The sequence below is a fragment of the Macrosteles quadrilineatus genome, unplaced genomic scaffold (genome assembly GCF_028750875.1).
Source record: "Macrosteles quadrilineatus isolate MER2022 unplaced genomic scaffold, UCM_ALF_1.0 Scaffold_5__1_contigs__length_97177068, whole genome shotgun sequence".
NCBI classification, from domain to species: domain Eukaryota; kingdom Metazoa; phylum Arthropoda; class Insecta; order Hemiptera; family Cicadellidae; genus Macrosteles; species Macrosteles quadrilineatus.
The window spans coordinates 83,798,491-83,810,357 of NW_026542598.1; the positions used below are offsets into that span (position 1 = coordinate 83,798,491).

The following is an 11,867-nucleotide window of genomic DNA, read 5'->3' on the forward strand; positions in this document are numbered from 1 at the left end:
AAGAACCGTTCTAAATCGTTTCTTTCCCCTACGCAAAATTTATTAGTGGTAATTAATTTGTTTAAAAGTAGAATTTAAATTATATTGAATATTTTTGTTGTAGGTTGAGACAGTCAAAGGAATCAAAACAACAGAATATATTTATTTAAAAATCTATATAATACAATAGAAGAATACAAACACACGAGGGAAAAAGGATTATCACTCAAGTATATTGAAAATAAGCACAGACACAGCAAGATTTGACTACGAGAAGATTTAATGTTGAATGAGACAGGTAGCCTATCATGTATCCTACAGACAATGTTAATATTTAAAATACAACCAACCACTCTGATTTGTTGAGTTTATTGATTAGTTACTAGATTTATGTGATAAGTTACACGGAAATAAAAAGTGCAAGAGTAGAAATGTTAACGCACACTAAACTTTTTCCCAACTATTACAATTGTCCAATATGTGGGCAATGCTGTTCAACTCTATCCGTAATGAAGGTTCATATATTATATCACACGGGAGAGCGTCCCTTCAAATGTTTGATATGTGAAAAAACCTTTTTCAAACAATATCAAGTAAAGACACATTTATTGGTTCATACAGGAGAGAGACCTTACAAGTGCTCTACATGTGGAAAATCCTTTACAACCAAAAATATTATGATGTCACATTCGTTGGTTCATACAGAAGAGAGACCTTACGAGTGCTCTACATGTGGAAAATCCTTTAAAACAAAATTTAAAATGAAGAGACATTCATTGGTTCATACAGAAGAGAGACCTTACGATTGCCATACATGTGGCAAAACCTTTGCAACCAAAAGCTATAAGAATACACATTCATTAATTCATACAGAAAAGAGACCCTATAAGTGCCGTACATGTGGAAAATCCTTTCGTTGTAATGCAGTTATGAAGGAACATATTGCAATGGTTCATACCGAAATGAGACCTTATAAGTGCACTACATGTGAAAAATGCTTTAAATCTAAAAGCAATATGAAGAGACATACATTTGTTCATACAGGAGGGAGATCATATAAGTGCTCTGAATGTGAAAAATCCTTTGCAGCTAAAGAAGAAATGAAGGTACATTCTTTTGTTCATACTGGAGAGAGACCTTACAAGTGCTTTTCATGTGAAAAATCCTTCAGATCAAAAACCAGTGTGAAGAGACATTCATTGGTTCATAGTGAAGAGAATCCTTTTAAGTGCACTACATGTGGAAAATGCTTTACATCTAATACAGGAATGAATAGACATGCATTGGTTCATACAGGGGAGAGACCTTACAAGTGTGCTACATGTGGAAAAACTTCTACAAACAAATACAATATGAAGAGGCATTTATTGCTTCATACATGAGATAGATCATATAAGTGCACCACTACTATTTTTTATATTTTAGAATAAATCTGTGAAATAATGTAATGAGGTCAACCCACACAATCTTAACCTAAAAGACAGTTACGTTTCATCGACTTTCCTCGCTAGTTTTACAAATATAAAGGTTATACTTCAACAATGCACTTCATGGGAAATATGGCTGTAGCCTGCCGAATGAGTAACTCATTCAGCTGTGATGTGAAAAAGTAATTTATAGTAAAAATAAAAGTTACCTAACTGTTGGTAAGTTAACCAACATCAACCAAGCTTTGCCTATCAAAATGCCTATCAATTTTTTTATAAGAATCTACAAGCTACTAGTTTTAAACTCGTGTCAGACAAATTCTTTAAAATGGTTTACATCTTGACCTGGGATTACATTAATTATTTTCCTTACAACACATATTTGTAGGTATTTGATGAAAAAGTACTAAATTAATTCAAGGGTCTCTGCAGGAATTCATTTTAACAGTAGGTTGGCAGTCCTGTAATGGAAATATTTAACACTAAGATTACAAATAGTTCATAATGCATTGGATATTAAATCCATTCAGATTACACTAGTGTTCCTCCAATCCAAACTTGATTAGCCTACACCATACCGAAAGCGGTAGACAACATTGTTTGGATTAGCTGTTAATGAAGTAATGTGTTACACAATTTAAACAGTCTAGTAATTTTGTCTTAAAACTACAAGTCACTACAGGTCGCTTGTAGCTCCCACAATGATCACAATCATCTACCGTGATTGTTTCTTTTTACCATTCAACAACCTTTAACGAGAACCAACAGACCTGCTGTAATGAATGGACACTTGCCCATAGGCCTCGAGAGCATGAGCACTTGCAAGAGAGCGGTTATTAAAAATTTCCCAGCTCCAAAATAATGAACTTATTACAGCTTACCGTTCCTTATCTTCATAGTTCTCTTACAGTTCTCAGATTCTTAGTGGCTGGATGCCCTAAAGTTTAAGTTAGAGTGTTTCTTTTGTCTTAAATAGGCACAGCCAAGTTTTCTCCTCAACAGGGTGTTTGGATTTGAGGTTTTTGTATTGGTTTGCGGGATTTGATTTTCAAAGTTGTGCATGACGGCAAATCCCTGATTTTGAGTCATAATGATATTCTTGAGCTTGTAGAAATGATTAAAATATTGTAAATTAATTGTTTAATCCATGCGAACGGAATAATGCATGTTTTTTTATCAGGTATAATCTTTTTCAGAAGGGAAAATAGATGATTTCAGACCTATACAGTTATTATCATAGATATAGATTAGTTCTTATAAAAAATAATTTATTTTAATCGCATGAAAACAAATTAACCTCTTGAATCCCACGGGCGTTTATACACGTCCGTGCAGTAGCCCCGCTGGGAACACACGGGCGCGTATACGCGTCCGCGTGCAGTTTGAATTTGCCGCGCTAACTACGACTGCAGGAAGAAGAATAATATGCCGTGTTTGACACCAATCTATTCGGGGAAAAACGCTGATTCTCGTGGTATATTTTGTTTTGCGCTAGCTCGACATGCATCACTGCTGCGATGTTTAGAAGTTAGAACTCAGCTTCAGCTGACGTTTTGTTGTGTGTTGTGCAATTACGTATGTTGCTAGTTTGTTTGAAAGTAATGAATAATCGTGTCGGAACGTCGTGTTCTCTTCAATATAATGAAATTAGTTTATACTTAGATAATCAAAGGTTGTGTGATATATCGGGAGTGGATTATTACGGCGATTTCAATGACAATATTAGTGTTCAGTGCAGTGATGGTGATGAAGGGTTAGGCCTAACAGTGTATGATGTTGGTATAACCTCAAAACCTGATTCCCGGGTAAGTGGTTCGATTATATTTCACATGATGACACAATAAATATTGATAGTACATGTATTATGTGTTTCTATGTAGGGAAATAAATTCTCTACAAAATGTATATAATGAGTAAGAGTTTTATTTGAATAATATAATTTTTATGATAGTTTAGTTTGAAATATGTTGTAACAATTTTACAAATTTTAACTTTTTTTACTTAAAATTTTTTTTATTCAATATTCTACAAATTTAGTTTGTTATATTATTGCTCTTCAGTTTGTTCTGAACAAAAAAAAAATATATATATATATTTATATATATTATCTTAGTTTTTTAATATGTTATAATTTTTTTTAAAAAGGTACGAAAATTAGCAAAACATACCCGGGCTGGGGAAAGTAGCATGACCTAGCTTACTCGGGAGTCAAGAGGTTAAGAATTAAGATTGATGTTCAGGCAACTATCCAGATAATCCCTGATGTAATACTTTGAAGAACTGCTATAAATCGTTTCTTTCCCCTACGCAAAATTAATTAGTGGTAATTAATTTTTGAAACTAGGATTTAAATTATATTGAATATTTTTGTTGTAGGTTGAGACAGTCAAAGGAATCAAAACCACAGAATATATTTATTTAAGAATTTATATAAGACAATAGAAGAATACAAAAAGACAAGAGAAAAAGAATTATCACTCAAGTATATTGAGAATAAGCACAGGCACAGCAAGATTTGACTACGAGAATAAAAAGTGATAAAAAATAAATAAAAAGTGCAAGAGTAGAAATGTTAACTCACACTAAATATTTTCCCAACTATTACAATTGTCCAATATGTGAGCAATGCTTTTCATCTCTATCCGCAATGAAGGTTCATATATTATATCACACGGGAGAGCGGCCCTTTAAATGTTTGATATGTGAAAAAAAATTTTTGAAACAATATGATGTAAAGATACATTTATTGGTTCATACAGGGGAGAGACCTTACACGTGCTCTACATGTGGCAAAACCTTTGCAACCAAAGGTAATATAAAGAAACATTCAGTGGTTCATACAGGAGAGAAATCTTACAAGTGTTGTACATGTGGGAAATCATTTAGGCATAGTGGCACTATGAAGAAACATATTGCAACGGTTCATACTGTGGAGAGACCTTATAAGTGCACTACATGTGGAAAATCATATAAAAGAAAAGACAAACTGAAGATACATTTATTGGTTCATACAGGAGAGAAACCTTACAAGTGCTATACATGTGGAAATTCATTTACAACCAAAAGGGATATGAAGACACATTCATTGGTTCATACAGGACAGATACCCTATAAGTGCACATCATGTGAAAAATTATTCACTTCCAAAAACGGTATGAAAACGCATTCATTGGTTCATACCGGAGAGAGACCTTATAAGTGCACTTCATGTGAAAAATGCTTTAAAACCAAAAACAATATGAAGAGGCATTCATTTGTTCATACAGGAGAGAGACCTTACAAGTGCTCTGTTTGTGAAAAAAATTTTACAAACAAAAACAATATGAAGATACATGCATTGGTTCATACACTGGAGAGACCTTCTTATAAAGGCACTTCATGCGAAAAATCCTTTATAACTAAAGGCTATATGAAGAGGCATTCATTTGTTCATACAGAAGAGAGGCCTTTATAAGTGTACTTCATGGGAAAAAATGTTTACAGACAAAAGCAATGTGGTGAGACATTCATTAGTTTATAAAGAAGACAGACCTTTTAAGTGTACTTAATGTGAAAAAGCCTTTACTACCAAAGGCTAATTGAAGAAACATACAGGGGAGAGACCTTATTAGTGCACTACATGTGGAAAATACTTAGCAACTAAAGGTGAAATGAATCAATCCAATCAATACCAACATCAATCAATAATAATCAAGATACAGATTTCAAGGGTTCATACAGGAGAGGAACTTTAAAGTGCAGTTGGTATTATTGAAAACCCACTTTGCATTGAAACACATATCAAGGTACAGTAAATACGGTCCGAATACTTAAGATAGGTCTTATAAGTGCACTACATCATTAAAAAAACTAAATTAAGGCACACAAAGGAAAATTATATTGTATTTAAAATAATTTTAATACATTATGTTGGTTTCTATCAGAGAGTGACCTACAAATTACCCTGATAAAATGGTACAACTGATTCAAGCTATATATGAATGACTGTGGAAAAAGTAATTTTTATGACTTTAATAACACATAATAGGAAAATGTTTCTTATAGCGAAACCATCAGAGGTTATTTGACTTAAAAACATTTTTTGAATGTTTGTCTAAAGATGAGTTTCTGTCCAACAAATACCCAAAGAACTTAACTATTACTTTTATTTCAATTTCTTAGTTTTAGTGAATATCCCATTTAGGGAGTTAGCTATTACCATTTACCGTAGGTTTTATGGTAAGACCTGAACCTCGGACCGAATTACATTTTCGTTTTGATGTCCCCAGAGGCCAAAGACACCATTTTATCAAATTTATTTGTGTCTATTAGCAGGATAACTCGTTTGTGAAAGTTATCAGATTTCAAAGAAATTTGGTACAACGTGTAAACTCACATTTTACGAGTTAGTCAACTAGTGTGATAAGATGATGAGGACAAGGGCTAAAAGGAGGGATTTCTCATTTTGTCCCCCAAACATTCTGCAACTTCTTTTTACACTTGTCTGTAGATCTATTAACATTTTATTCTTGATTTTCATTTTATTTTTAACCAAATTCCCGAAGCTTTGTACTAAGGGACACATTGTATATTTTTGAATTTGAACTGAGGGTGTTTTTGGCCTCTGAGAACCTCAGGTCTTGCCATCAGAGGGACCCACGGTAATAGTTTATTTCCTACATGAGATATCGTTAAAATGACAAATTAACTTGTTAATCATTATTCTGGTGTTCACTTTATTTTGTCTGTGCTTTAGTGCTATTTATTTATTGTTTTTGTATTATAATTTGTAACAATGTAGTAATTGGTTTTTTGTTTAAACTGTTTGTAGCTAATTCAACCTATATTTTATAATTAATACCATGAAATTAATAATTTTATGATCTGCCAACTTTTTTGTCCTAAGACTCTAGGTTCTAGAATGGATCTTCTGCCTACTGGTAGTGTCAAAGATGTAAATGTCCTTCAAGGATTTAATTTTATTTGATATAGTACATATTGTGTTATATATTTTATGATATTAAAGATCTAAGAATGTAGTATGACTTTGACTTGATAAATTGTTGATGTTGTCTTTTTCACATTTGCATAAAAATTGAGAGACAATAACTTATGTATCCTATCCTGGTTAGGAAATAAAAATGTAATTAGTTAACTAAAAAAAATAGTTTGATTGCAATACTGAATATTGTTCTGTATGTTCATTAGCAAATGTACATAATAAATCATTAATTGTGAATTCTTTCTGTTTATCTGGGCTAGTAATTGATTAATTTTACTATAGGATATATTGTTTATTTACAGGCTCTATACCTTGCTGTAAAGAGATTTTACCATGGGAATCATCATGCTAATTGGGAAAGTAAAGCCATCATCAGAGTTGTTTTTTTTTTTACATACCATAATTCACATGCCAATGAGGTGAATTGTGTTTTTTTATTCATTATAAAATGATAAAGGGACTTAAGAAATGAGTGTGTGGGGATTTTAATTTACAACTAATTAATAATAATTTTCTGCCACTGAGTAAGCTAATTTCCATTTGTCTGATTTGATTATTGTAAAATACTTCTGTCATAATTAGTCACTATTTAAGGATTTAGATTTGCTCAACAGAATAAGAAATAGTTTTACTAAAATAATAATACCAAAGTATGGTTTGAGTTTGAAATAAATATTCTTTCCAAATTTAATCAAAATCATCCATAAACAACTTATCAGCACATTATGTTATTTATTCCCCTATTGGTCTGATGACGATTTGAGTAAGCAATCGAAATCAATCACTACTATCATCTTTCATATATTTACCATCTTGTAAAACAGTAGGCCTATTTAAGTATAAATATATACATATTTCAAGTGTTATTAGGTGTATTTTTATTTACTTTCCATATCCCTAAACAAGCAAATAATAACAGTTTAATTTCTCCCCATAGTAAAACTTTATATATAGTCTACAGGTTATTTTTTAAATTTCTCTGTAGTCTTTGGCTGGTAGACTATTTTAAAGAATAAATAACAAACTTTAACAGATAAAATGACAATATAAATAATATACAATTTTATAAACAAATAGGTAGACGTAGATAGATCTTCGTCATTGGGGGGGATATCAGGGGGTCTGAAATAGCCCCCAGGAAGAACCCGTCCAGGGGTACTCCCCCGAAAAAAAATTGTTTAAAAAATAACTTCTCTAGCGGATAGACGCACTAAAACAAATCATTCTAGTAAAAGGTTATTTAATTTACAGAGAATAGTTTAGTGTAATCCACTAGATTGAAATCAGAAAAAAACTATTATTACCTAGGTTGCTAGGATAACTAAAATAATAAACAAATGATTAAAATAAATACAGAACATATGGTGTTAGTCGGGGCATAGACAAAAAGAATGAAATATAGACTGTCAGCCGTGCTGCGGTTGCCATGGTTACCATAGGTTCCGGCGCACACCGCTGTAGTTTACGTAGCGCGTACGCCGTAACTACGGTGGTGTTCCAAGCGGTGTGCGCCAGAACCTATGGTAACCACAGCACAGCTGACGGTCTATATTTAATTCTTTTTGTCCATGGTCGGGGTCACCATTTCTAGCGGATAGACCAAGGCCACACTAAAAAATCAAATTCATCTTTACGTTTTTTAATCCTTGGGTTGGCCGGTAGAATGACCTCTACTGCCATAGCACAATTATCCTGAGTCGTAAACAAGGGAGTCTAAAAATGGAAACAATCCAAATATCGAAACATATTCCTCAAGTTCTGTGGTCGCTGTTCTAACCTAATCACGTAAAAATTACCTAAACTCAATTGCTTAGGAAATGTATTCTTACTAGTTGCTCTACCCGTGCTTCGCTACGGGGTGAGGATACAGAAACGAATAATTCGGTTTTACTTTGAGATACTATAAGAAACAGTTACAACACACATACCAGGAAACATATAGGCAAAGGCTCAATCGTGCTTATTGATTATTCAAATGAAGATCTCTCAATGTATTACAATACTATCATTTTATATAGTGTATAGCATTTAAAATATATATGCTAAAGTATAATTCATTAACCACATGGAACCAAGAAACAATTCTCCTTGTAAACAAATTAAATTAAATAGCAGAACAGCATTTCTGACAACAGCTGAAGTTTCATAACAATGTTTGTTTCCCATGTTAATGTTATGGAGAAATATGAAACTTTAAAGGGCCCCAGGGCCTCATTCTTTAATTATTTAGCTAAAAAGAAAGTTTCCTGCACAACTTCACATTACGCTCTTTCCAATGACACCAAAATCATGTAAATCGGTTCAGTAGTTTCGGAGGAGTAATTGTCACAAAAAACTTGCTTGCGTATTAAATAAGTACTAGAGGTCGCCCAGTGGTCGAAACTCGACCAAAAATATGTAGGTAGGCCTACAGTTGGATTTTCTTTTAGCTAGAAGTGGTTGAGGTACCTATTTACATTCTTTCAAAATGTAAACATGGAAAATTTGCGCATGAGGCGTAGCCCAAGGGAAATATAAAAATTAAATGATATAATATTGCATTGTCATCCATTTGTGAGCTATGTTTCAAATTTCAAGTCTTTAGCTAATCAGGAACTTCATTTAAAATTGATATAAAAATTTTTTGAAAAGCGAGCATGTTTCAAGTTTCAAGTCTCTAGCTCATCGGGAAGTATCAAAATTTGCAAGAAAGCGAGATAATAAAAACAAGCCCATGGGGCGTAGCCCAAAGGAAATATGAAAATTGAATGATATAATGCATTGTCTTCCATTTGTGATTTTCAAGTCTCTAGCTCATCGGGAAGTTAGTATAAAATTGACTGCAACATTTGTACCGGACAAGAAAGCGAGCTAATAAAAACTCTTAAAATAAAAGTTACCTTACCTAACTGTTGGTAAGTTAACCAACATCAACCAAGCTCTATTAATGTATATAATTTTTTTTATAAGAATCTACAAGCTACTAGTTTTAAACTCGTGTCAGACAAATTCTTTAAAATGGTTTACATCTTGACCTGTGATTACACTAATGATTTTCCCTACAATCCATATTGGTACCTGATGAAAAAGTACTGCATTGATTCAAGAGTCCCTGCAGGAATTCATTTTAACAGTGGGTGGCAGTCCTGTAATGAAAATATGTTACACTAAGGTTACAAATAATTGTTAATGCATTGTATATATTAGATCCATTCCGATTACACTAGTAGTAACCCTCCAATCCAAACTTGATTACACCAAACCCTAAGGGGTAGACAACATTGTTTGGATTAGCTGTTAATGAAGTAAAATCATGTTAAACAATTTAAACAGTCTAGTATTTTTGTCTTAAAATGGTCGCTTGTAGCTCCCACAATGATCACATTCATCTACCGTGATTGTTTCTTTTTACCATTCGACAACCTTTAACAAGAACCAACAGACCTGCTGTAATGAATGCTGGACACTTGCCCATAGACTTTAAGCGGTTATTCAAAATTTCCCAGCTCCAAAATAATCAACATATTACAGCTTATGTTCCTTATCTTCATAGTTCTCTTACAGTTGTCAGTTTCTTAGTGGCTGGACGCCCTAAAGTTTTAGTTGTAGTGTTTCTTTTGTCTTAAATAGGCACAGCAAGTTCTCCGCAACAGGGTGTTTGGATTTGAGGTTTTTGTATTGGTTTGCGGGATTTGATTTTCAAAGTTGTGCATGACGGCAAATCCCTGATTTTAAGTCATAATGATATTCTTGAGCTTGTAGAAATTATTGAAATATTGTAAAATAATTGAATAACCCATGCGAACGGATAAATACATGTTTTTAATTAGGTATGATCTTTTTCAGAAGGGAAAATAGATGAGTTCAGACTCATACAGTTACTATCATAGATATAGATTAGTTCTTATAAAAAAAAATCTTTTTTAATCACATGAAAACAATTTAAGAATTAAGATCGATGTTCAGGCAACTATCTAGATAATCCCTGATGTAATACTTTGAAGAACCCTTATAAATTGTTTCTTTCCCCTACAAAAATTAAATTAGTGATAATTAATTCGTTCAAACTAGAATTTAAATTATATGGAATATTTTTGTTGTAGGTTGAGACAGTCAAAGGAATCAAAACTACAGAATATATTTATTTAAGAATTGATATAATACAGTAAAAGAATACAAAAAGACGAGAGAAAAAGACTTATCACTCAAGTATATTGAAAATAAGCACAGGCAAAGCAAGATTTGACTACGAGAAGATTTAATGTTGAATGAGAGATTAGCCTATCATGAGGTTAGCCTACAAACAATGTTACTATTTAAAATACATACAAACCACTCTGATTTGTTGAGTTTATTGATTAGTTACTAGATTTATGTGATAAACTACATGGAAATAAAAAGTGCAAGAGTAGAAATGTTAACTCACACTAAACATTTTCCCAACTATTACAAGTGTCCAATATGTGAGCAACGCTGTACAACTCTATACACAATGAAGGATCATATATTATATCACACAGGAGAGCGGCCCTTTAAATGTTTACTATGTGAACAAACGTTTTTGAAACGATATAAGGTAACGCGACATTTATTGTCTCATACAGGAGAGAGACGTTACAAGTGCTCTACATGTGGAAAATCCTTTGCAGACAAAGGTAATATGAAGAAACATTTATTGATTCATACAGGAGAGAGGCGTTACAAGTGCTCTACATGTGGAAAATCCTTTGCAGACAAAGGTAATATGAAGAAACATTTATTGATTCATACAGGAGAGAGGCGTTACAAGTGCTCTACATGTGGTAAAACCTTTGCATTAAAAAGAAATATGAAGAAACATTCATTGGTTCATACAGGAGAGAGACCTTACAAGTGCTTTACATGTGGAAAATCCTTTGCAGACAAAGGTAATATGAAGAAACATTTATTGGTTCATACAGGAGAGAGGCGTTACAAATGCTCTACATGTGGAAAATCTGTTACAACCTTAGGCAGTATGAAGACACATTCATTGGTTCATACTGGAGAGAGACCTTACAAGTGCTCTTCGTGTGGAAAATCCTTTACAACCTTAGGTAATATGAAGAAACATTCATTGGTTCATACTGGAGAGAGACCTTACAAGTGCTCTTCATGTGGAAAATCCTTTACAGCCTTAGGTAATATGAAGAAACATTCATTGGTTCATACATGAGAGAGACCTTATAATTGCTCTACATGTGGATCATTAACAAACTTAGGCAGTATGAAGAGACATACATTGGTTCATACACGGGAGAGACCTTATAAGTGCTCTACATGTGGATCATTTACAACCTTAGGCAGTATGAAGAGACATACATTGGTTCATAGACGAGAGAGACCTTATAAGTGCTCTACATGTGGATCATTTACAACGTTAGGCTGTATGAAGAGACATACATTGGTTCATACAGGGGAGAGGCCTTACAAGTGCAAGAATTGAATTTAAAAAAATGAAAAACCCTTTATAACCAACGGCA

General features: G+C 33.0%; 1 protein-coding gene across 1 annotated transcript; it reads left to right on the top strand.

Annotated features, from left to right (window-relative positions):
* The first annotated feature begins 10,526 nt into the window (after positions 1–10,526).
* LOC128994523 (gastrula zinc finger protein XlCGF7.1-like) lies at positions 10,527–11,867 on the top strand. Its single transcript, XM_054419134.1, has one exon. The coding sequence runs from the start codon at positions 10,754–10,756 to the stop codon at positions 11,558–11,560; it is 807 nt and encodes a 268-aa protein (XP_054275109.1). The 5' UTR covers positions 10,527–10,753; the 3' UTR covers positions 11,561–11,867.